This window comes from Mirounga leonina, unplaced genomic scaffold (genome assembly GCF_011800145.1).
Source record: "Mirounga leonina isolate KUSES-001 unplaced genomic scaffold, KU_Mleo_1.0 Mir_153, whole genome shotgun sequence".
Classification (NCBI taxonomy): Eukaryota; Metazoa; Chordata; class Mammalia; order Carnivora; family Phocidae; genus Mirounga; species Mirounga leonina.
In genome coordinates, this window is record NW_023270387.1 from 35,673,826 (window position 1) to 35,699,845 (window position 26,020).

The window sequence follows — 26,020 nt, forward strand, 5'->3', positions numbered from 1 at the left end:
CAATTACTCACTCGTGCAGTGGCACCAGCCTTCCACCAGGGAGCCGCGGATCAGCTCTCCCGCCCGCCCCCTCCCCCCGCCCCCATCTGCAGCTCGCTGGCTCTCTCTTTCTCCCTCTCTGTCTCACTCTCTCTCTTTCTCTCCGTCTCCTGTCGGAGCACAATGAAAGCCTGTGTATCGCCGTGACTCCGGGCGGCGGAGCCAGTGTCAGCAAAGCGGCTAACAACAGACGGGAAACAGAAAGGAAAATACAAGCTACTTTTTTTTTTTTTTTTTTTCCATCTATAAAGCGGAGCAATACAAGAGATAGAACCACATTGCTTATTGCGAGTCCAGACCCTCAGATCCACTGGCCGGGGATGGAATGTACAAAAGTGGACAGAAAAGTGGCTGGACATGACTCGGTGCAATTGGCTGGAAGTTTGTAAGTTTGACCATCGTTTGTAAATTACTCTCAGAAGAGTTTGTCTCTCTTGATACTGTGTTAGAATAGAGCCGGGGGTGAGGAAGCCTAAGCGGGAAGGAAAAAAATGTGTTGAAGGATCTCTCTCAGTGGCTAGCGACTTGATCAGACTGCTTTCATTTAAGGCTAGGAAACCTTAGAGGGAATGAGGATTTTACCGGTGATTGGATTAGCTGAAGAAAAGAGCATGGTCCAAAAGTCCAATTACTGACATTGTTAACAATTGAAAAGGCATCTCCCTCTTTTGGGAGAAGACAACATCCTACAGTACCCCAAAGAGGAGAAAACACCGGAGCCAAAGGAAAGGGAGGAAAAATTAAAAGCCAAAAGACAGCCTCTCTTGATTTTTGTACATTCTGAACATTGACTTCGAAAATTTTCTGAAACAGCACTTTTTTTTCTAACCCGAGGAAAAGTAAAGGCTGCAGGTTACATAGACGTGGTAGAGCTGTGTTTCTCTGCAGAAACATCCCCATAAAATTTTTTCTGAAACAACTAGGTGAGGGGGAGTCCAGCTCTCTATTAATACCCCTCTCAATTCCCTTTGCTGTCTGTTTCTGTCTCTGGCTTGACAAAATCCCTGAATTCTTGCTCTGCCCCCCAGATCGTGTGTTTACAAAGTACCTAGTGGCTCTCGTCAGCGTGGTGGGGGGAAAAAAAAGCCCCACCAACTCTGTCCAACTTCTCAAGAGCTGTCAAATGCAATTAGAGTAAGTTGATAAGGGTTTGTTTCCAACTAATCCTCTGCGATTGGTTTCTGTTCTGTCTCCTCACCCTCTTTTTACTAACTCCCCTCCCCCACACCTTCTCCACTGCTCCCCCCAACCTCTGAAGACCTCTATTCATGTGGCCCTGAACACTGAGCTCACATTGTCAAAAACAGATTTGGCTGCAATAGCCAGCAGTAGCCTCCTTCCACCTCACCATCCCAGAGGCAGCATTGTACCCAGTAAGATGGGGGACACAGCGCCCCCACAGGCCCCCACAGGAGGGCTAGGGGGGGCCCCTGGGGCGGGGCTCCTTGGAGGGGGCTCAGTCACCCCGAGAGTGCACAGTGCTATCGTGGAGCGCCTCCGGGCTCGGATCGCCGTCTGCCGCCAGCACCACCTGAGCTGTGAAGGACGCTATGAACGTGGTAGGGCTGAGAGCTCAGACCGGGAACGAGAGAGCACCTTGCAGCTCCTGAGCCTGGTACAGCATGGCCAGGGGGCGAGGAAGGCTGGCAAGCACACCAAGGCCACCGCCACTGCGGCCACCACTGCTGCCCCTCCACCGCCCCCTGCTGCCCCTCCTGCAGCCTCTCAAGCCGCAGCGACAGCCGCCCCACCGCCCCCACCAGACTATCACCATCACCACCAGCAGCACCTGCTGAACAGTAGCAGTAATGGTGGCGGTGGTGGGATCGACGGGGAGCCGCAGTCACAAGCTTCGACCCCTGGGGACCAGAGGAACTCAGCCCTGATTGCGGTAAGGCACCTGGTTTTCTCATGATTCTGGCTGTGGTCCGGTGGCCGCTTGTGAGGGTAGAGCTTGCCTTGGCCTGAGGTGGAGCGGACAGCAATGAAAAGGGCCAAGGTGTTACCTGACTACCTCCAAGGCCACTGGGTAGGCAGTTGGTGCGGTTTTACACTCTTACTCATCGAGTTCTGCTGGTGCTCATTCATGGGCTTTCCTACACCCGTAGGGTGTCGCTTAGGCAGTAGAAAGCCCGAGTTTTCCAGAGGCCCTCTGGCGTCAAGAGGTGGGTAGGCTGGCAAGATCTGAGTGAGCCACTGAGGAAGGCCCTGTCCTCACAGATCCTCCTGTTTTGGCTAGCCAGCTCTGATTAGGCCCAACAAGCCGTTCTTCAGCCTGAAGGCATCTGTCAGTCCCGCTGACCTTCATCGAAGCCTTTTCCTTCTTTTCCCTTTTCCCCTTCCCCCTTTGAAGTGGCCCCTTCTTGGGTTAAGAGACCATAAGTGGCGGTCTCTAACACAGAGAAGTTCCATGAGTGTCCCCTCAGTCAAAAGCGAACTGTGGGGGAAACATCCCCAAGACCAGTGAGGGAATGTTTTTGAGAGGCTTGCTCCCTGATTTCCCACGGACGCCCCCCACTGCGCCCTCCCACCTCGCTTCTTTTCCCAGGCCCCACAGTCAGGTAGCGCCGGCTGGCAGCGTTCATGACCGTGGGCAGGCACGAAGGGGCTGTCTCTGCGCTGTCATCCGAGGAAGTACCTTGTCTTCAGCCACTCCTGCTGACAGGACATCAAACCTGAAAGTTCTGATGAAGCTTCTGGCTGGGAGTTCTTCCTCAGAGGCACAGACACACCCCATCCCAGAGGGAGTATCCCTTGAATCATTGGTTCTCCGTGCCAGTCCAGGTCAGGTGACTGCCTGCCCTGCGCGGCTTCCCCTGGAGCTGCCCGGCCAGTGGCCTCTGGGTAGAAGGTGGAGCCCGGCCCCGCAGCCCGGCAGGCTTCCTCCATTTCTGAGGTCTGTGGGGCCCCTGATGTTCTGTGTCCGCTCGCAGCGCAGCTCCAGTTTGCCCAAGCCAGCCCTAATGAAAGTCAGCAGCGGGAAATGGCCATGCGAGTCTGAAAGTACTGAAAAAGCCCAAAGAATAGGAGGGCAGTGCGTCGAGCTCCTTTCCCAAAGGAACTTGAAAAGGAGCTCTAGAGAGAGGACACCCCCCCTCCCTGGCCCGGCCTATGGGATGCTTCTTTGTGGCTCCTCCTGATCCCTAGCCCGGGTGTGGGGTGATGAAGTTTCCAGAAATTCTAGGAGCTCGGGTAGTGGTCTTCTGTCCCACCACACACACATTTTGCTTGGGTTGCCTAGAACTGCAACTTCCTGGCACGAGTTCCAGATGAAAATTAACTGCTAACAGTTAAACTGCCCAGTGTTTGCTGTCTCATCCTTGAACACAGTTAACCTGTGAGGTCCTGTTAGAGCTTCAAGGCCTAATTTCCCTTCCCCAGCACCTGTTCCATCCCCACGTCTCCCTGGAATTCCCTAGGAGAGCAGTGGGAGTTTGTTTTGTGAAAGGGAGCTGCTGAGGTGAATGGGGGTGGGGATCAGGGGAAGTCACTCAAATGAAGCGAAGAATGAGGTTTGTATGTATGTGTGTGTCCCTGGCATCTGCAGCCAAAAGTATCTAAATGCCTTGATTGTCCCCAGTAAATTTATAATCTGTCTGCAAGTCTCCCAATAATACTGCTTTGTGTGCTTCGCAGTCTCCTGGTAAGTGTTTCTGGGGATGATACAGGGGACGAGGCGCCCAGCCTTCTTCAGTGCAGAAGACCGATCTCTGTCCTGGGTGCCTGGGAGACTGGAGGTGGCACTCCTGTCCCAGCCTCTGCAAGGAAGGTGGCATGTCTGCTTACGGCCGTGTTCTTTTGATTTTTGCTTTTCTCCAACATGGACGTAAAATGAGGCTGCCTCTTTTGGGGGGCTGAGCTTTGGGATGCAAAATGAAACCAACCAACCTCAGTGGTTATTGTAACTACCATAGTGACATCCATGCTGGGAGTAAGGGAGAGGACGGGGTCCTGCCTCCCCCGACTGAAGGCTTACTGCTGCAGAAGCCAGACGTGGCTGTTGTACCACTCGGGTTCTAAGGGAGAGTCTGAGCTCTCCCTCCCAACCACCAGCCACCTCCTAAAACGTTGCCTTGGAGGAGACCCCTCTCCGAGCACAGCGATGATGAGAGGGGCCATGTGAGGAATAAAAAGAACAGTGTATTTCTGCTGGTTGCTTTTTACTGGAAACGTGTGGCATTGCACAGGTTGGTCCCCAACCCCCCTTTTGGTTATTGGAAATTCCCTTCTCCATTTTAGCTTCTAAATTTGGAGCTTTGTTACTCAGCATGGTACTCAGAGATGGGGAGGCAAGTACTGTATTAACCTGATAACATTGTGTTTGAAGGGAGGCCTGGGCACTGGGGAGTGATTCATCAAGCCCATTAGGTCTGCAGGTCCTATTTCACGCGGGCTCCTCTTATTTTCAGAAACACTATTAATTTAAAGGGGTCTTTGTGCAGAATGAGTGGCAAAATTCTTTCTTAATTTTATTGCTGTGTCCGCAACCAGATTTATTTCTGTCTGGGTGTGTTCAGTGTAGCACTTTAATAGTTAATCCGTATGACATAAGTGGCCATAAAGGTCCTTTCAGAGAGAGAGAGAGAATATTGATCATCTAAAATCAAATATGCACTGCATCCTCAGATGAAAGCCCTGTATGCTGCAGAGTTGCTAGGACAATGCCTAGTATGGAGTCAGTAGTATTTGAACGTGGATGGCAGGGGAACTTCTGGTCTGTGGGATCGCGCTGGCTTGAGGGCTGTTGTACTGCAAGAAATATATAATGTCTGGGTTTTTCCCAATAGCCTAAGTTTCAAGAACAATGCAAGAATAACCTCCAAGCCAGTTCTAATGCTCTCCACATTGCGAGCCTAATTCTGCTGCCCTTACTCAGCCAATTTCTTCGTTTAGCTCAAGTACAAGTTCAGGGGAAGCCCCATTGCTGCAGACTACAGGAACAGGGCCTTTCAGAGGGCCTGGATTATAGGGCTTTGAGCAGATATGCATTTCTAACCACTTGGAGCAGGCTTTAGGCACTAAATCATTTTCTGGTGAAGTATGTTTGAATCTTTGAATGAACTGTGAAACTGAATAATTGCTGGTCCATGGAACAGTAAGGTTTAGAGCTTCTGCAATTCATTATTAATCTTTCCCTTTTGCCTGAGACAAGCTCTTTTTTCTGTTGCATAGACTGTGTTGCTAGGATGGATAGATCAGTGGTTCCAAGTCATCTTTGGCTTTAGAGATTATCTTTTCTCTAACGTAGTGTGGAGGAAAGAAAGCAGATCAGACAAGGAGTCGGCCTCCTCGATTCTGTGCCTGCTTGATCACTAACCAGCTGGGTGACCTAGGACAAGTTACTTAGCAGTCATCTGTAAAACAGAGAGAACGGTATTGCTGTCCTAGCTTGTTGCGAGAAGCAAATGAATGTGTGTTTCTGACCAGGCGTTGGGAAAAGTAAAGCACTGCAGAAATGCAAGACATTATTACTAGTATTGCTAATAATAAGCTACTAAGCAACGAATCATAATACCAGTTTTTCCAGGGATTTAAAGTATACTTGAGCTTTCAGTTGTCTGTTTTAAATGGTGAAGTAGCTTTTATTGTAAATAGAGGGATTGGTATTTCAAATTTAGCTCTGCCAAGATAAGGCTGAGTATCAGTGTGCTTAAGTGTTCCTGAAGGTCCCAGGGACTCTTAGTTAAAATGTGCAGTGTTGTGAAAGTGTTTAGGGTCTTTGCGCGCATGTCCTTTACAGGCCCCTGCCCGGACCAGTGTCCACCAGGGCGGCTAAGGAATATTAGAAAAGTCGTTTGCACAAATGGCGTGGGAAAGTTAAATACTTTGTCAACAATAGTCTAAAATGTTAATTGTTAGCTTAAGAAAGTCAAACAAGTTAAATCATTGCCAGAGTTCCCTGGTTATTTTTAACTGATGATAATCAAGTTTCCAATTGACAGTTCACTATCTGAGAGCTGTAAGTGGGGGTTTGAGAACAGAAACAGTTCATTGGGCAGATCTGGGTGTCTCTAGCTGTCTACATGATAAATATCCTCCCCAGGACAGTGATAGGAGTGTTTACATTATTTATATATGCAGCCATCATTTCCTTAAGAACTGACCTATTTTTGTTCTGTTTTCCAGAACAAAGTAATAAAGGGAGAGTTCTTATCTCTCCAAGACCTTCCTACTACTTCTTTCAAGTAAATATAATTATAAGATCTCACAAAGGCAGAAGAGTTCAAGTGGAGAGAGAAGTTGGCACAATCCTTTATCAAAAATGGACAGAGAGCTTGCTTTGACAGCGAGGGCTGTTATGTCAAGCAAGATGCCTTGCTTGTTTGGGTCAGTGTTTGTTTACAGAAGGCATCTGTGTTCTTTGAAATGATGTCCTTGTTAGGTGATGTTTTTCAAACCTTAGAGTTCTGAACCTTGAACTTTAATATTGTGTGGCTTCCCTACGCCTGTAGACTTTTGTAAGTTACCAAGACAAACATGGGTTTTCAAATGTTCTAAGACATAATAATTAAATATGACTAAAAGAGCAGCTGTGATTAGCTGTTCTTGTTTTTAATTGTTGTTGTGTGTGTTTGTTTTTCACGCTGCTATTTAATCTCAGAAAGCCTGGGTGGAAATTTTAAAAAATCATCCGTTCTGCCATGCATGGCAATGAAGCTATCCTGAGTGGATTCTACTACTTCCTTGTTCTTTAATCCAGGCCCTTATATGTGTTCATAGGCTGGATCATGTTTAATGAAAACAATTCCAAATTCTTTCTTCTGCATTTTCATGCTAATTTCCCTCACACTCTAACAGGCTCTGTGGGAGAATAGGGAGAAATACTGCTAAGGACAAAGTCCCTGCTCACTTACCAGTCTGCTGGGCAGATCAAGACCACATCGATAAAGGAACAGTGCAAGTACTAACTAGGTGGAATGGACCAAAACTGATGTAGAAAATCAGAAGAAAAAAGGAATAAATATTTATTGAACCCTAGAATGTCCCAGGTACTTTTTTATATAATACCTTAAAAAAAAAAAAAAACAAAAAACAGAACACCCTGGTGAGTAAGCAACATTTGCCCCACTTCATGAATAAGGAAACCGAGGCTTGGAGAAATAGTAAATGAAAGAATTTAGTGCACAGATTTTATATTTTGACCTGTATTCGTATCCCACTTCACACCTACTAGCTTTATGAGCTTGGAGAAATAACTTCATTCTTCTTGGGCATCGGTATCTTCATCTGAAAAACAAAGCTAGTGCTCTTTAACAGAACATTCGGCACAGTGCCAGACACACAATAGGTGCTCAAAATGTGAGTGCTGTTAGGAGTTGGTAGGACAGAGCCCCCGGGTCAGCTCTGTGCGGGACAGCAGCAGGGCCGGGGAGGAGGGAGCCTGCGGAAACGTGGGATGGGGTAGCAGACGGCAGACGGGTATCAGCGTCAGGTGTGGGACAGAGCGGAGCCCGACTGACGGGGTTGGGGTGAGTAGTGAGGGGGACAGGTGAGGTTGATCCACTCCTGGAGGGGCTGAAGCTCTGGCAAGCTTACGTCAGTAGCCCTGGAAAATAGTAGAGCAAGGAAGGCTCGGAGGAGTCAGCATCTATAAAGCAATAATAATCCTTCATACACTTGAAGACAAGTAATACACTTCCCCTCCAGCAGCCTCTTCTCAGAGCGCATTGCCTAAGTGTTCTGTATTACCTATCTTCAAGTCCCTTGAGCTGCTTAATGCCTTGCTATTTACACACTTCCCTTATTCCCAGTGAGTTATATACAGCATGACATGGCCTTTGGCATGGAAAGGAGATGGTTTTAAAAGCACGCTCGCTAGACACAGAAAAGAAACTAAAAGAAGCAGAACCAATGACACATACCTCTCTTCCCAGGCTTGCTAGGCCTTCCAGTGCAAATAAGAATTGCCCTGTGGGCAAAAGTGTCTTCTCTTGATGTGTAAACTTAGCTTCCCAACAAATGAGTTTGCCTGTTTATAAACTTGACAAAAGTCTTTTCATTAAAAAAAAAAAAAAAAATTGTGAGCAGAAACCTTATAAGGAGCTGTGATTCCAGATGGCCTTTGAGATTTGCTTGCTTGCTTGCTTGCTTTTTAATGCAGATGTGTTCCATATCATGTACTTGTCCTCAGCTTCAGTGGGATACATTTCCCCCAATTTGGTCCATGTTCACAGGGCACAGGGAAGGTACCCTATGGAAAAGATGGCAGAGGAGAAAAGCCAACACTTTCTGATTGAAGGTATGACGTTGGGATGCTGACCATAGTGAATGGGCTTGCTATGGCTGCCAGCTTCCACCCTTTTCTACATGTATCTAAGGGGCAGATGTGAAAGACTCAAAGCTGTTCCATTTCCTTATAGAGAGGTTGAAAAGAGACGTTCACATATTCTCCACAAGTTTTAAAGAAGGCTAGAGAGTTGGGCCCTCCCAAATTGCTGAAGGAAAGGCTATGAAAATGGGCAAATAACAGTATTTACATGCACTGTGCTCTCCACGCTTAGATTCTTTGCATGTGGATCTGTTTGCAGGCTCGGTCCCCCAGAGAGAGATTCTGAACTGTCTTTGTGCTAAATTAAACATTAGTTTTCTCCTTGGGAACTTGATCTTCCATAGACGAGGCAACAGTATCTTTCTGAGAGAGCTCCCAGCTAAGCCTTTCCCTCAGGAAGAGACCAGCTCAGGAGCCTTTTCACCTCCTGTCTGCTTCGCTGGTGTGAGTGTGTGTTGCATAGGAGTTGTTAAGGCTAACCAGGTCTAGAAGCCCGTAGAGCAAGGACTGGTACTCTAATCCTTGGTATAATGCTGAGGGACCCACGCTGGCTTAGCATAGAATAAATGGAAATGGTCAGAGCGGCACCCAGATCATGGAAGATTTTAACCAACCATGGGAAGGAGTAATTCCTTTGCTCACTGCCTCCCAAATTCTGTACCCACAGCAATGAAAGGGAGTATGTTAAATACAAGCCGTCTCATTTCTAGTTATCTCTCATCTCTCAACCCCAACAGGGCTGGTTCATACTGATCTGAAAATAGGACACTATTCTATCAATTTATGGAGTAGCATAAGCCCTTAGAAAACAGACTAAATTCTTTACTCATAGATGAAAAAATTAAAGCCCATTTAAAAGAGTAGTAGAGGCTGGACTAGAACCCAAGTTTTCTATTCTGGGTTATTAAGAGTTGTCCTTTTATTAAGGACTTTTTTAAAAGGATTTATTTATTTATTTAAAAGATTTTTTTTATATACTTATTTGTCAGAGAGAGAGAGCACAAGCAGGGGGAGGGGCAGAGGGAGAAGCAGGCTCCCCACTGAGCAGGGAGCCCCATGTGGGACTCGATCCTAGGACCCTGGGATCATGACCTGAGCCAAAGGCAGACCCTTAACTGACTGAGCCCAGGCGTCCCAAGAAGCCCTCCTTGACTTAATATTTGTTAAGAGGGAAAGTCTCACGTTAAGTGTTCTTACCACAGATAATAGTAAAAATTATTATTTTTACTAGGGCAGGAGAAAACTTTGGGAAGTGATAGGTGTGGTTATGGCCTTGGTGATGGTGGTAGTTTCACGGATGTACACTTATCCCCAGAGTTACAGAGTTGTATGTATTAAATATGAACAGGTTTTTATATGTCAATCATAGCTCAATAAAGTGGTTAAGAAAAAGAAGCTCTTCGGAGCACTGAGACCACCATATAAAGGAGGTGGTGTAGCCAGCTGGAGGATGAGTGTCCACATGCAGAGGACCAGGGTACCGCTGTCACTGACCAGCTCCAGCTGCCAACACGAGAGTGAGGCCAGCTCGTGCCAGCCCATCCTCCAACTCCGTGAGCCACACGAGTGAGTGAGCCCCCGTGAAGTCAGCAGAGGAACCATCCTGCCAACCTAGAGAATCATGGGAAACATCACATCATGATTTGCAGCCAATAAGTTTTTGGGGTGGTCTGGGGTGGTTTGTAACTTAGCAAAGGTTAAGCGAATCCAAGCTGGGAAACCTTAGCGGGGGTGATGGCTTCCCCAGAGCTGGTTACTTAACATCTCCGAGACTCATTTTCTGCTTTTTATGGTGGTAGAAACTGTGCCAAAGCTTGCGAGGATTAAATGAGATAATACGCGGGAGCAGCTAGTGTGTGGTCTGGCCCGTGGGGGAGCTTCACAAACATTCCTTTCCTTGCTTGCTCCTTTGTCCCTTCTCCCTGGGCTCTGATTTGAGCCCCCCTTCCTTTGTCATCTCCCTTTGTCATCTTTATCACTCTCACTTCATGTGCCTCAACATCCTTAGAGGCTCTCCCAGCTTGCCGGTCCTCCGAACAGCAATTTATTTTTTCCCTCCTGGATGATGGCCTGGTGCTGTCATTCCTCCTAACTACCAAATTTCCAGCATTCTTATTACGCTCCAGGGAACACATCTGCCTTCGGTAGTCTCCCCTTAAAATAGAAAAGGGTTAACCTCATAAAGATGTCACTCCCCCTTGTACTGCTCTGCTGCCCTTGGGTGAGCCAAGCGGCATAGTAAATAGAGATGGGCAATGTAATTGCATTCGATCTTCGAGGTCACAGAAGACTTTGCTAGCTCCAACAGCGTGCAGGGGAAAAGGTAAGCATGTTCCATCTTGAAGAGCCGTGTTTCTGAACTCACCTTTTCTTTCTTTTTTTTTTTTTGTAGCACATTATTCCCAGTCCCTCATTCTTCCCACCTTACACTTCCCAGTAAGTGAATAAACAAAGAGGACATGGTAGAGTGACACTGTATTCTACTTACTAACCAGCGATAGGGTCAGAGAGTCCTGGCCTAGGAATTAGATGTTGAAGGTCCTAGTGATACTAACTAGTCGGGCAACTTAGCCAGTCCTTTTACCTCCTTGGTACTCACTTTCCTTCTTGGAAAAACAATACGGGACACCTGGTGAGTGGCTTGGATCACCTCAGAGGCCCCTTTTGGGTGGATACACTTTGAATAAGTTCCCTGGTATTTCACTTTTGCTTTTCACATTTCGGTGTCTCCTTTAAATGTATCTGTTAGGAAGAACTGAAAGAAGGAAAGGTGACAAGGGGGAAGGTGTTTTGGTTTTTTTTAAAGGAAATACTAGTGAGGAGGGTCTGAAGTAATCTTGGGAGCAAGGTCCAGCTGTGGCAAAGGCCGAGTGCACAGCCCTATTAATTGCTCAACACTCTTCCTGGGAGTCATGAACAAATCACTCCGTCGCTGACCCTATTTGTTGGAGCTTAGGGTTCCAGTATGAAAAACAGTTGTAGGCCTAGAGTTTGATTCATTAAATTTCTTTTTAGAGGAAGTACTGTTTTTGTTTGCCTAGATTATGCCAGCTACACTTGGAACATTTCTGTGGGTGAAGAAGATTCCCAAATGAGTACCCTTGTGAAATAATTCATGAAATATAAAATGTGAAATGCAAAGGAAAAGACTCTTACGGAGCCTGCCTTCCTTAGGTATTGACTAGTCTGTCTGTCTCTCTCGTATACACACAACTGAAAAGTGCAGATTAATGGGTGGGATTTTATATGTGTCACCACTTCATTTTAAAAATATGTTTCTGCTTTCAAGAGGAACACAAAAGAGAGTCACTGAGAAATTGGTCTGGGGGAGGGGAATTCAATCCACTGCTTCTTTTTTTTTTTCTTCTTATCACTAAAACCCTAAGCAGAGAGTGTAATCACCTATTTCCCAAGGGCAGCCCTAAGCCCTTAAAACTCAGATCTGTTTAGGGATTTAATAGAACTGGAAAAAAAAGGAATGCACAGGATCTGCTCCAAACAAATCAACAGAGGAAAATGTACCCAACCAAATATTAAATCTAGAGGATTTCTTTGATAGCATCATTCCCTCCCTCCCTGTCTCTTGATTTAGTTAGAGCACAGCTCTGCAAATTGCATCTTTATGATTCCTAGAATCTTTGGGGTCTGTGGATCCCATCTTGGGCTCCAGGCCAGTCCGGTACATTTTCTTTCACAAGACAAGATGAAACTAGCAGGAAGCCAAGAGGGTCATTTGGTTGTGGCTGTCATTCCATTTTGTTTCCAAGGGTAGACACACTCAGCTTCATTGTCTGTTAGATTAGAGCCTTAGAGATGGTGATTTTGTCTAGTAACTTTTAAACTCCTTAGCTTTTCTTCTAAGATTTTTTTTTTTTTTAGATGAAAATGTCTCGGTATTATGCTATGCAACATTGCTTTTTCTTTTTAAAAATACTAAGATAAGGAAGTCAAGTTGCCTTTTTTCCAATAGATCGAGTCTTACTTTTGCTTAGAAAACGTACCCCAGGTCCCCATCACACACGTGCATATGCACACCCCCCCCCACACACACCCTTTTTTACCATGATTACTTTTAGTATATGGACACAAATTGGTTAATGGGTGACTTACCAAGAACACAGAATGAAGAAATACATTAAAAAGTATGGGAAAGAAGATCAGTTTTAAAGGAAATTGCTCCAGAAGACAAGAGTATGCCAAGTTGCAGAAACTAGGAAAGAGAACATTGTATCACAGCGCTAAGTGTAGAGTGACAAGGCACCTCCATTCTGGTCCAAGTTTTACTGCTAGCTAAAAGAATGACCTTGTGGCCAGTCACCCCTCCTTTGCTGCTTAGTTTCCCCATCTGCAACCCAGAAATGTTGGATTCCACAGCACTTTGCTTGGCTGGACTATTCTTGTCATACAGGATTCAGCTCAAATATCACCTGCTTGGAGAGACCTTCCTGGCTATCCTAACTCACGTATACACACGGTTGATCTCTCTTTCTCTCTCCTCCTCCCCTATCACTACAGAGGTGTTGTCTTCATAACTTTTATCACCATCTGAATTTATGTCACTCCTTGTTTGCTGGTGCATTTCCCATCTTTCCCCACTGGAACGCAACCTCTGTGAGACCAGGAAGCTTGTCAGTCTTGTTCACTACATGTGCCCCAGCCCTTAGCAGTTCCTGGAGCATTTTGGATCCACAGTAAATATTTGTTGAATGAATGATCATTTCAATGGCTTTGAAACTAGAGATGTCTTTCTTTCTTTCTTTCTTTCTTTCTTTTCTTTTTTTTTTTTTTTAAGATTTTGTTTGAGAGAAAGAGAGAGCGAGCATGAGTGGGGTGAGGGGCAGAGAGAGAAGCAGTCTCTCCACTGAGTAGGGAGCCCGATGCGGGGCTCCATCCAGGACTCTGGGATCATGACATGAGCCAAAGGCAGATGCTTAACTGACTGAGCCACCCGGTGCCCGAAACGAGAGATGTCTTATGAGTCTTTCAGGAATGGAGGTATGAAAGAGAGAACGAAGAATGCGTGGTGGGCCTCCGAAGTCCCCACCTCCTGTTGGATTATGCATTTTATACATATAAAACAGCACGTTTTTAATCACACTGAAGTATATACAGAGAGAGAGCCATATTTATGGGTATAGGTATAGATAGATATGCTTTAATGTGATTAAAAACATGGTTCTAGTGCTACAGCCATTTGAAAGACACAAGAGTGTGATGATCATTTAAGATTTTTCCCAGATTGAAATTCCAAAGCCCAGCCTCTCCTCGGTAGAAAACATTGGTACAAGGACAAGGATGATGGAGAAGTTACATATACCGAGCGAGTGCCGTATGCTGGGTCCTGCGTTAGTCCCTTGCGCCGCACAGGAGAGACAAAGTTCTTATTTGATGGAGTTTACATTTTCATGGCGGGCGGGGGAGGACAGAGCGTAAAACAAAGGAATGAGATAAATTTAACTAGTGATACAGCGCACAGCTCTTTGTTCCTTCAAGCGGCTGATTGGAGATTGATTTGGATTAATTAAACGGAAGCAAATCTGGGAAACACTTCAGGAAGTAGAAAGTGATAAGCATAAACAAACAGCTACCCTCAGAATAGGAGATGGGCTCCTTTGCCAGTGCCCGGACAGCTGCCTGCACTGTGGTCTGCTCTGGCCAGTCTGTGCAAAATGCGGTTCCGACGCTCCTGGGGAGGAAGGTGGTCATGTCAGCATCGTCTGTGCTTTGGAGCTATTGTGATCGTTGCGTTAGAAGTCACTGAGATTTGAGAATTAAAGAGAAACTACGGAAAGGCAACCTTGGGGGAAAAGAAGAATATTGCCCCTCCTTTGCAATAGAAAACAAATAGGAAATTAGCATCAGGACCAAAAGGAGGTAGAGGACAGTAGGTTCTCCCGGGGGCAGCCCAAAGCAGTAAGTGTAATTGCAATCATCGTAATAATACCCTCTTACCTGTACGCAACCCATATTGCCCACACGGAAACCCTATGCTATAAATAAGGCAAGTGGACAGGGTGCCTGTGTGGTTCTGTCGGTTAAGCGTCCGATTCTTGATTTCGGCTCAGGTCATGATCTCAGGGTCGTGAGATGGAGCCCCCTGTTGGGCTCAGCTCTGGGTGGGGAGCCTGCTTAGGGTTCTCTCTCTCCCTCTCCCTCTGCCCTCCCCACTCTAAAAACATAAATAAGGCAAGTGTAGCTTTTTAAAATTTTCATATGGGAAACAGACTCGGAGAAGTTGAGAAATGCTAATAATATCTTACTTTTGAATAACAAATTTGCAGTTTACGAAGTATGGACGCACACATCATCTCAGTTTGTTCTCTGGGGCATTATTATTTCCATTTTAGAGACTAGTAAAGGAACTCCAACTGGCCCACACTAACTCCGCTAGTGAGCAGATATGCACCCTCCTGACCCCTGGGCCTGTCTGTGCAGGGCGCACAGCTGACAGAGTGGGGGAGCTGAGCCCCAAATACATCACCGAATTTGCATCTACGATGAGGGCACTGAATGTCTTGCGCTTCCAGAAGCATACCCACACACGATTTGAAGCTGTGACTCTCTCAGAAAGAATGTCAATCATGAATGGAATGAGGATGTCAGGCACCCGGGGCACATCAAATCTAGAGTAAGGGAGGCTGAAAAAGGGGAGTCTTGTTTTGGGGGGTTTTTTCTTTTTAAAAATTTATTGATTTGTAAAAATGAATACAAGGCAAGGCAGGAAAGCTTTTTTTAATTTAGGAAAGCCCACAATTTGCTACCCGTATTTCTTGTGGATCTGGTGAGCCGACTCATAGGTCTTGGGAGAGAGGGCTCCACGGTTGTTACGAATAGAAACTTGATCTGGAATCAAAGAAGCAGCTTTGCCTCTGTAACCGAGATTGGTCTAAGTTTTTCTCAGTGCTCTTGCTTATTTTGGAATGAGTATCTTAGATGGAACTTAAGGGAGAGAACTGCAGCTCTTTGCTGAAAAGTGATTTTTGAATCCATTCAGATCCAAGTTGAATCTGCTTTTCATGCTGATGGGGGTTTTCTCATTACCCGGAGAAAATGCAGGAGTTCGCAATTGATGGGATTTTGCTTCGAAGTGGACTATATCTTATTTATCTTTGTATTTCTAGGGCTTGCAACAGTGCCGGATACCTAGTAAGTAAATGTTTGTTGAAATTAAACTGTGGGAAGCATGAAGTTTTGAAGGACCCCACTCCTTTCTATTTCTGTGACTAAACGTACCATTCACCTGATGTGAGACGCTGCTCTTCAAGAGAGCCTTTTGGTTCAGTGTTTGTTTTGTTTTTAAATCACAGTCATTAAGTGTTTAACATGTCAGGGACTCTTCTAAGTGTTTTTAGAATATGAACTCAAGTGTCCTCATAATCACATGATGAAGTAGGTACAATCTTATTTCCATTTGACAGATGAGGAAGGCACATGCCCAGGTCACTCAGCCACGAGTGGTGGAGTCAGGATTTGAACAAAGCAGGATGATGCCACTGCCCATGTGTTTAGTATGTTTAGTTTCCTACTGCATATAGGAGAAGGTCATGACACAGGTAATATCAGACTTCAGCTCACACATGACTCAGGCCTGGGTTTGGAACCCCAAGTGCAACAAGGCATTTGAAAGTCAGTAGTGATTAGAGCTAACTCATTGTCTGAGGTGCAGATGAAATTCAGAATGAATGCCTAGGGGCTACAGATTACTCTTTGAGACCGTTTCCAGCCTCCTGGTTTTCAAGAGGTGGAACACACTGGAACATGTAGGGTCTGTGAGTGACAAATAGGTTTTGACTTGCACGCCAAGGGAGGTTGGTAGTAACCCCCTGAAGGGCTGTGAGGAGGGTTCTAAGGTGATATCCAAGCTTGGTGGGAAGAGGGCCATGGTGGTTCATTATTGGTATCTGCTCTGGGCAGAGAGAAGGCAACATGGCTGACAAGCCCCTGGAATGGATATCTTCAGGACCAGGAATACAAATCTGGGGGATCTTGAAGAGAGATTCCTGGTGAAATGTTAACTCATTCCATGAAGGAATACATCAAGATCTGATGACACCACTTTATGAAGTTAGTTTTGAGTAGGTTAAATACATTGTAGCTTTAGGTTGTTAAGTGCCTTAAAGATGGGTACGTTCCTTGAAGACATTATAACCTCTGTTCTGAGAGCTCAGGGAGAAGGTGACTGAATTTTTTTTTTCAGTATTTTGTAAAGTGCAGTGCAAACTCAGCTTCATTCCCTCCCTGACTTGCAACCAGATTGCCCCTAAGCCCCTCTTCTGTGGAAATTCTGGAGAGACTATTACTTACGATCAGTATTCTGAGGGAAGTCCATTTTTTGGTAGAAGCAGAGACAGAAACAGTATAGAAATGGGAAAATGATGCCCCAAACGTGAGATCACCAGAACTTTCTTTTGGGAGTCAAATTCTGTGATAGCTGCCTTCAAAAAAAAATTTAGCAAATATGTGTTGAGGTAGGATGTCCCAGCCCTATTTTAGGCGCCAAAATAGAGTAGCAATTAAGACAAGTTCTATGCTCTCCTGGAAAGTACTTTCTCATCAATAGCTTCCTTTTACCCTAGAAGGTAAGTGATAGAGCATCCTGAGTATGTCAGTTCTCTGAGTTAAATGCCAAGTTTTGTGTGCTGGCATATATGTGTGGGCAGTGTGGACAAATACCATAGTTGTCAGGTTCTCCAAACACTCAAGGGCCAAAGAACCTGACGGTGAGGCTTGTGGTGGCAGGACGAAGAATCCACTGAAACTAGGCCTAGTGTATTTCTTCACTCTACACAGAGCAACCAATTCTAGGAGATCCAAGTGTTTCCTTTCTTTGTGTATCCGTTCATTCTGGTTTCAGGAATCTGAACAGAAAGCACACGTAGCTTTCTTCATGCCTAACATATTTCCTTCACCTTGGACTTCTGTTACTTATTTTGTTAGCTATCTAAGCATTTTCCTCTTTTCTCAAAGGCATGCGGTCCTCTAGCAGCAGCTGAACTCTTTTTGTTCTGTTTTGCACTTTAGTTTTGAGCCCAGTCCAGCGATTTGTTACTTTGTTTTTCAGCGACCTCCTACCATTTTGAGGCTTCCTCCCCTCCCACCTTGACCTCGAACTCCAAATTTATGTCGCCGTGTCATTGTGGGGAACCTCTTGGTGAAAAGGATAAAGCTGAATTGGAGCTTCATTGGGGGGATTTTCATAGCAACACTGACTCTTTATTATTAGCTGTGCACTCCAGGCTGCTAGAGCTCATATTTTGGCAGTGGACCATCAAACACCCTATTTTTAAGAGCCTTTAACTTAGTTGTAAACATGTGCAGGGACTGGGGCTCACTTTCTTTACTCATATTTACCAAGAGCAGTTTAACTGTTGAAAAGTTGTTATTAAAAAAAAAAAAAAAGCTCAGACTTCAGGACTATTTTTCCACTCATCTAACTCAAAACTATGCATGATCTAAAAAAAGAAAATTTGGCATTTAGTTGCTTAATTTGATGGTCCAGTCATACTGGTAATTGAGGGGGAGAAGAAATGGAACTGCTAGGTCATTTTACTTTGACAGATGCCCATCAAACACACATGGAGGGAACGATGGCTTCTACACATATTTACATGATTGACCAGAACAGCTCAAAGAGAAGAAGTCCAGTATGCTGAGGAAATTGTTTATGCCCTAAAAGTCTTCTATATTTAGAATAAAAGTGTTCTATAGACACATCTCCTGGGCACTCTACATTCTGGAGACTTTACTAGTTCCATTAGGAGAACATAAATAATATCCCAAACTCTCACTGGCTTGTAAATACAGAGATATATTCAGAAATTTGGTGAAGGGAAGACTATCACAAATACGTCTATTACTTTTATCTCTGGGAGGAATTTAGGCAAGTGCCACAAAATACATATTAACCTTTTGAGGAGATGGTGACCTACAGGAGTTTCAAGAATTTAAATGTTCAAAAGGAGGGGTTGAACTTTGACATCTTCCTCTTATGATTTAAGATTCTAAAAGTTCCACTGTTCGGTCAGCTGAACAGAGCTGCTTTGGGGCTTTGGTGGTACTCTAAGTAGTACCCTCTATAATGACTCCCTTCTCTCAGCCTCCTGGTATGTCATCAGACCCTTGATTGTACCTCATTGTTAGTTTTGTAGTGGGGCATTAATTGACCGGTGACATTTGCCAATCAGGTATGACAACGAGTTAATTCCATTTCATTTCATCTCCCCCCTTGTTGAGCTGCAGTTATTCCATAGATACAACCTAACTTACAACAGCCATTTGATGGAAAAGCATCATGCTGTGAAATCATCTTGCCTAGTTTGCATGTCTCTTATCTCCCTAGGCCATTCCGAAAGCTCCCTGTGGCTTCTGTGGGATGAGCTGGTAATTCTTCCTGATGAATGTTCCTTTTGAGTGAGGTACCACTCTGGGCACTTGGCCGTATTCCGAAAAATCTCAGCTGGTTCTGTCTCAGGGCTGGCCTTCTATGTATGAGTTGTTATACGCTCATTGACTTCGTGGTGCTTATTCAATCCGAAACATACCTAATTGTTTTGTTTTATGGGTTATATTTCCTCCACTATTGAATGTGAGTTCCTAAAAATTTAAAATAGAATCAAAATTAATTTCATGTCAGCAGGAAGATTTTTTTTTTTTTCTAAAAAAATCGTAAGAATATTTCTTCCCTCCCTTGGGGGGTGGGGTGGATACTATTCCCTACCCTGGAGCTTTTTCAGAATAAACAGAACTATAATTCTGCATCTGTGCCCTCCTGTAGTTACATGTGTGTGTAACTGTTCAGTGAGTAGCAAAGAAAAGGGGCCATAGTGCATCAGAAGAAAGAACACGTATTTATGTTTTCAGAACTTTCAGGAGGGAGAAGAATTTGCAGACTTGAGCTCTTAGAATTTCCTGTAAAAATTCTTATTACGGTTTTTGTTCAAAAGTTGGATGGTAATTGTATTATCTGTTGATGCATAACAAATTACCCCAAAACATAGCACTGAAAACTGTAAATTTTTCTTATCTCACAGTTTTTAAGGGTGGGGAATTCAGAAAGGTCCCTCAGGAGATTGCACTCAGTCATTGGCTGGGGCTGCGGTCACTTCAAGACTTGAGTAGGGATGGAGGATCTAATTCTGAGTTCATTGACATGGTTGTTGGCAGCAGTCGGTTGGCTATTGGCCAGAGGCTTAGTTCCTTGCCACTTTGGCCTGTCCTTAGGCTGCCTATGTATTCTCAGGTCACAGCAGCTGGATTCCTCCAGAGACAGTGATCCAAGAGAGTGAGAACCAGTACATAAGCCACAGTCTTTCACAACCCAGTCTCAGAAACAACACACCTTTGCTTCTGCCATACTCTGTTGACTTCATAGGCCAATCCTGACACAGTGTGGGAGGGGTAAGAACAAGGATATGAACACCAGGGAGTAGGTATCATTGGGGGCCATCTTGGAGGCTATTGAACATATTAATGTATAAACACTGGCCAGTAGCCCAGGTTACTATGTCCCCTACTGTGATTTTGAGGAAGGTTATACCACTGACTATCCTAAAATTAGGCCATCCATTCATTTCACATGTATTTATTGTCAGCTACATACCAGGCACTGTTCCAGGCACTTAGGATACATCGGGGAGTAAAACAAAGATCCTCACCCTCATGAGTCTTATATTCTGTTTTATAGTTTGCTTTTCATGTAACAAATGCCGTGGGTCAGGGGGCCCACGTGATTAGGGTAAGTACCTGGACTTCAAACCATTGTTTCACGTTGGCTTGCATTTGACCAACTTCAGCAGGAAACCGGGAGGGCTATTTTCCTTATCTGCAAGCATAAGGGAAGGCTTTTTAAAAGACTCGTAACAATACAATCTCTCCAGTGATTACATTCTTCTGTTAACTGTCTTAAATGATTACTTCTCTGTCTTTGATAGCTAAGTGAGGAAGTAAAGTCCATTACATAAGAATTAAGGGAAGTAAAGTCCATTACTTAAGAATTAAGGTTTGGGAGTCGACCCTCCTGGATTTGAGTCAGAACCCTCCTGCTTTCTCACTGTGTTACCTGGGCCTGTTGTGTGAATCCTCTGAGTCTCTGTACAACGGTGGGAACAGTAGCAAGTATCTTGAAGTCGTAAACTGTAAATGACTGAAAGCACTTACCATGGGATTTGCTACATAGATACCACTCAGTTTTACCTGCCTTTTCTTCATTTCTGACGGCATCTGACCGGCCCTTACCAGAGATGCTCCCGGAAATGACCCCTCGTTCAACTCAAACTAAACTATCCGAGACAGATACGTAAAAGTGCTTTCAATATCTACCTGATGGTTTCCTACTAATGCTGTTCCTGGTGCAGTATTTTGCTAAGTCCAATGTCGGACAGGGGTCTGGAGAGGAAAGACGCATGCGCTCTGGGGTTTCTGCCTTCATCGGTCAGTCCCAGGCACCTGAGCCAGAAAGGCCCATGATTTTCCTCAGCCCAGCACTGAGGCTTCCTGCCAAGGGGGTGCCTGCCTTCCCGAGGCTGGGAAGCCTGTGGCCCCGCTCTCGGCTCCTCTCTCATCTTCCTTCCTGGAGTGGTACCATTAGAGAAATTGGTGGTGACGGTGTAGGGACACTCGTACCACCAGCCCCAGAAAGAATATACAGACTGAGCCAAGGGTATGTTTTGGTGGGGGGCGGTGCAGTATATTTTTAGAGACACCTGGTAGTTTGGAGCTCTGTGTATTTTATATTATATATATACACACACATTATATATATGTGTGTGTGTGTATATACAGATATACACACATATAAAACATCTATGTTTATGTATGTGTGTGTATATATATATATAAATATATGATATGTTTGTATATATATATCTCCTCCTAATTTCCCTTTGCCTCCATTGGGCAGGAAGTGTGTGCATGGCTGACATATAATCCCTCAACTCATTGGAAGAAATGAACAAATGTGACCTATTTCCAGGGAGCCGTGGGCTCTGAATTAGTTAAGAGGAAAAGCATTCTAAGGACACAAGGGTGGAGAGGGCTGGGGAGGAAGGCACAGATGCTTTGAAGACGAGCAATCCTGAGTTTGAATCCTGGCTGTAACATTGTTGGCTCTATGACCTCGGCGGATGGTATTTTTTTAAACGGATCTAGGCCTGTTCATAGAGAGGATGGAATGATATACCAGCCCGTGAGAAGCACACAGCACTTAGAACAATAAAAAAACAAGCAAAAAAAGAAAGGTCCCAGGAAACATTTCTTTTCCTCTCTGAACTCTTTAACAATTTTCTACCTTAATCAAGTTAACACATCACATTGTTTTTATTAAGAGAAGATATTTGCAGCTTCTGGAGCTTTGGTTCTCAAACATTACTGTATATAGTAGTCACTGGGGAGTGTGCTAAATTGCTGGGCTCCCCTGGCAGAAATTCAGGAGCTCTGGAGTTTGGGGATTTCTATAGAAGATCCTCAGGCCACATTTGGAGACACAGACTTGGGGGTAACTCCAAGTCTTGGAAAGTTTTGAAATCATCTTGGCTTAAACGTTTTAGACATTTGTGGAGGTCAGATAGGAAACACAACCTTTGAGCTTTGAAGATACTGAACCGTAGGTGTTTCAGAACTCTCAGGGTACTCCCACGTGACTTCTGGGTGCTCTAGAAGGCACAAAAGCAGAGCTTTGCCAGGTTGCAACTTCCATTCTGTGGTAAATCTGCCGACTTCATGTGCGACCTGGCTGGAATAGTTTGCTCCTTTCCACAGGCACCATATCAGAACGCAAGCAGGGAACGGGACACCCAGGAATATGTGTGGAGTGCAGGCGTGAGGCTGAAGGACAAGTAGAACCAGAGGGCTTGGGAAGATAATGAATGCCGAGACACTGAGGGCTTACCTGGGAAATGATGGTGACTGCCCACCGGGGTGCAGGGGGCTTGGAGCCCCAGCAGCAGACGGGCTGTCTAACTGACCTTCTGTGTCTGTTGGGTTCGTTTTCAATTCCATCTCAAGACGTAGCTTGAATCCCCTGTCTGATCACTACCGTGGCCCAGGTCACTACCCCCTCGCCCCTCGACGGACGCAAACAGCCGCCTACCCTGGCTCCCGTTTAGTACATGCCAAGTAGAACAGCAAATGTTGCCTTCTTACTACATAAAGTTGTTCACATCATACCCCTGCTTAAAACTGAAGTGGCCTCCCGTTGTGTTTAGAATCCGAACTCATTCATGTCTGTAAGTCCTTCCTTCACAGTGTCCTGTTCCGCTTTTCAAGCCACTGTGCTCTTGCCTACTCTACTCCAGCCCCGTGTGGAGCACCCAGTTCCCTGCATGAATCAAGGTCTTTCCTCCCGAAGAGCCCTGTCTCTTGTTACTTCTCTAACTCGTCACCTGGCAGGCTCCTGCTTAATTTTTACATCTCAGCTTAAACGACAGCCTGACTAACTGCCTCTTCTAAAGAGGTTTCTCTTACTGTTTTCTTTACACTTGCTACAGTTTGCCCTGCCTTTATTTATTTACCTATTTTTTGCCCATCTTGGTCCCTCCTCCTCTTTAGAACAGAAATCCATTTTGCTCTCTTCCTCACCAGAGTACCCGTGGTACCCAGCCGAGCATTTGCGCATACTGGTTGCTCATTGGTTGAGTGAACAAGTACCGTGACTTCCTGTGTTCCACAGGATAGGGTATGAAGAAGAAGTGTCAGGAATACCTGCTTATTTTCCAAACAGATTCATCCTTCTAGGACATGACGTGGAAGGAAATTGCAGGAGTGTGCAACTAGAGACTCACTTACCCAAACTGAAATTCAAGGAACCAGAGATCCTTTCATTCTGTTTCCCAGGCCTTCCCTTGCCCGGGTGACAGCCAGGCTGGGTCCATGTGCTAGAACACTGGTACTTCACAGTTTACGGGTGCTTTCAGCTGCCTTCAGGGCTAACATATGTAACTGATGATCTGACTATGGGGAGGAAAGGAGTTCTGGAGCTGGGTTGTATGAAACTAAAGTTTGCGTCAACAGGACCATAGATTTTCTCACAGCCGGCCCCGTAGTGCATGCTGACACTTAGGACAAGATGCACAGCCCAGCTCAGGGTGACAGGGAGGCTTTACGCTAGATGTTCTTAGGAACGGGCCAGATTGCTCTCTTCTTTCTTGGGCCTCCTGGGTACCAGGAAGGAAGAGAGTGAGTCATTCTGACCTGTCAGAGTAGGTGAGTGAATGTCTACATGAAGATAAACCAAAAACATTAAAACTTTTTGTTTTTTTTTTCAAGATTTTATTTATTTGTGTGAGAGAGAGACAGCACGAGCGGGGGGGGCGCGGTGTAGGGAGAGGGAGAAGCAGGCTCCCCGCTGAGCAGGGAGGCCGACACGGGGCTCGATCCCAGGACCCTGGGATCATGACCTGAGCCAAAGCCAGATGCTTAACCGACTGAGCCACCCAGGCACTCTAAAACTTTTTGATTTCAAAGGAACAAAATCTTAAAAGGGTATATGAAAGAACTAGAAGCATGGAAGCCATTCACAAGATCCTAGGTACAAGGCCTAGTTTAAATTTGAAGTTTGATTTGCCCATGACAAATAAAAGGTAGTTCTACTTTATACAATAAATAGTAAGCTTGTGGGAAATCTAATCCCAAGAGGTAGTAGGCTGAATGAAAATATAAGTGTGAATTAAATTAGGTGAAACATGAATATATTCATATAAACATATATATATTAGATGAAATATATAAATACATAAATAATCATAATGGGTTACTTAGGGAGTGTTTGGGGATATCATTTCCAATCTTTGCAGTTTGTAACAAGGACAACCACGTTTTTCCAAGAACATCCCTTGGTACCATTTCGCCCCTTATTCTTTTGATAAATGTTTATTCAGCACCTTCTATACATAAGGCACCAGGCCATGACCAGGGTCGGATGTTGCCAGTTTTCCCTGGGGGGGGTGTCAAACCTGTCTGGTTGAGAATATCCTTTATAATATACCTGGTAGGACTGAGGAAGGTGGCCCAGGTTGTCGAAAATAGGTTAGGGACCCCATACCATATATTTTGGAAGCTTCCTAGTGCCCCCTATGTACTCTGATTGACCTTCTAGAATTGGCACCTGTTGTTTTAAGTAGGACACATGTTTGATCCTTTCAATTATGAATAAGAACCCAGTTTCTCCCTGGTTGCTGTGACACCTGGTTCCAGCTCAGATTGCTGACTTGGTTTGTCCTCTGGCCTCTAGTCTGGACGTCGGGGGGCTGGGATGGAACCATGCCTGCCCCGGCCACTCCTCTGGCAACTTCCCCTTGTGGACCATACCGTGCCAAATATTTATTCTGGGTACAAAGTGGGTCTCCGTTATCTTCTCGACAGAATAATGCAAAGTTGACACGGGGCAAGAATTTGGGAGGCATCTTGGAAAAGGGAGAAAAAGGTTGAAATCATCTGCCCCGCTGCCCTGTTTCCCTGTGTTTTAGGTTATCGTAGCAGGAGTTGAAACAAAGAGAAGGCGGTGACAGTTCTCCTGTGCGGAATGCTCAGCATGCCTCTTAGATACGGCTCTGGTCACCAACCCACGGGAAGGATGCTGTCATTGTCTGGGAGTGGGTGAGGCCTCAGGAAAAAATCTGTGGTATGAGGAAATGTTAAACAAACTGGTCTTGCTTTTATTAGGAAAGAGGGGGGATAGCCAGATGACATGAGGGGGGATAGCCAGATGACATAAAAATGATTCCAAACTACCACTCAGAGTTAAAGGTGTTGTCTTTGAAGTGATCCAGAAAGACTCCGTTTTGGGGCCTAGCGGGTCACACGCTCTAGCCAGCAGCTCTGTGGCTGGGTGGGGTACGAGGTCACCTTTGACTCCGTGCCCTTCTGTGGCATTCATTTTCATCTTTAAAGCTCGTCAGCTAGGGCAAAGCTGAGCAAGATCTCCTCTGCAGAACTGGTCCCAGAAGACCTTAGAAAGTGTCCTTTCTTCATAAAGTTCTGCTTCAGTTTGCTTCAAGTTTTTCCCTTTGCTTTTGGATCTCACACCTGCCCCCAAAGACCCCACTGTGGGAAGAAAACAAGCAAGTTAAAAAAAAAAGAAAAAAAAGAAAAACTGGGTGAATTGCTGTGTGCTCCTAATCAGAGGACTTCAGAGCATGTTTTCAGGGTATACAGATCGCCTGATTCAGGCAGCAGAATCACCTGGAGTGTTTCTTGAAATGCAGGTCCAAGGGTCCTGTCTCAGACCTTGAAAATCGACATTTCTGGCATAGGGCCCAAATACCCGCCTTTTCCATAACGTATGAAGGCCTGCATGAGGCCGGCTATTTTACTGTCTTTTATTCACGAATGTATCCCAAACATCTAGATCACTTCCTAAAAACACCTGAGACAGGATGGGGCTCTGTAAATATTTATTGAATGAATGAATGCACCAAAGCCTAATAGGATCTGTTAGGGTTGCTTTTTAATTAAACAGTAGCAGAAACCATCGGCAGGAGAGAGGAGTCTTTATTGGGAGGAAGACAGACTTGAAAAGAGGAAGGAGAGAAGTCAGTTTGAAGAATGGGGCAATTTCTGAGAGGCTAGGCCTAGGTGGGGCAATGAAACAGAGACTTCATGCCACAGAGCATTGGGCAGCACTTGACAGATGAGGAAAGAAGCTTGAAAAAAAGGGAAATGCAATGAGGCAGTGGTTAGAGCAATGGTTCTTAAACTTTAGTGAGCCCTCCAAATCCC

General features: G+C 45.1%; 1 protein-coding gene across 1 annotated transcript in view; it reads left to right on the forward strand.

Annotated features, from left to right (window-relative positions):
• Window positions 1–1,417: 1,417 nt before the first annotated feature.
• Window positions 1,418–26,020, forward strand: part of MAML2 (mastermind like transcriptional coactivator 2) — a 338,311-nt gene continuing 313,708 nt past the window's right edge. Inside the window, exon 1 of the mRNA XM_035009336.1 lies at window positions 1,418–1,930. Within this exon, the coding sequence (XP_034865227.1) occupies window positions 1,418–1,930 (513 nt within the window). The remainder of the gene's footprint in view (window positions 1,931–26,020) is intronic.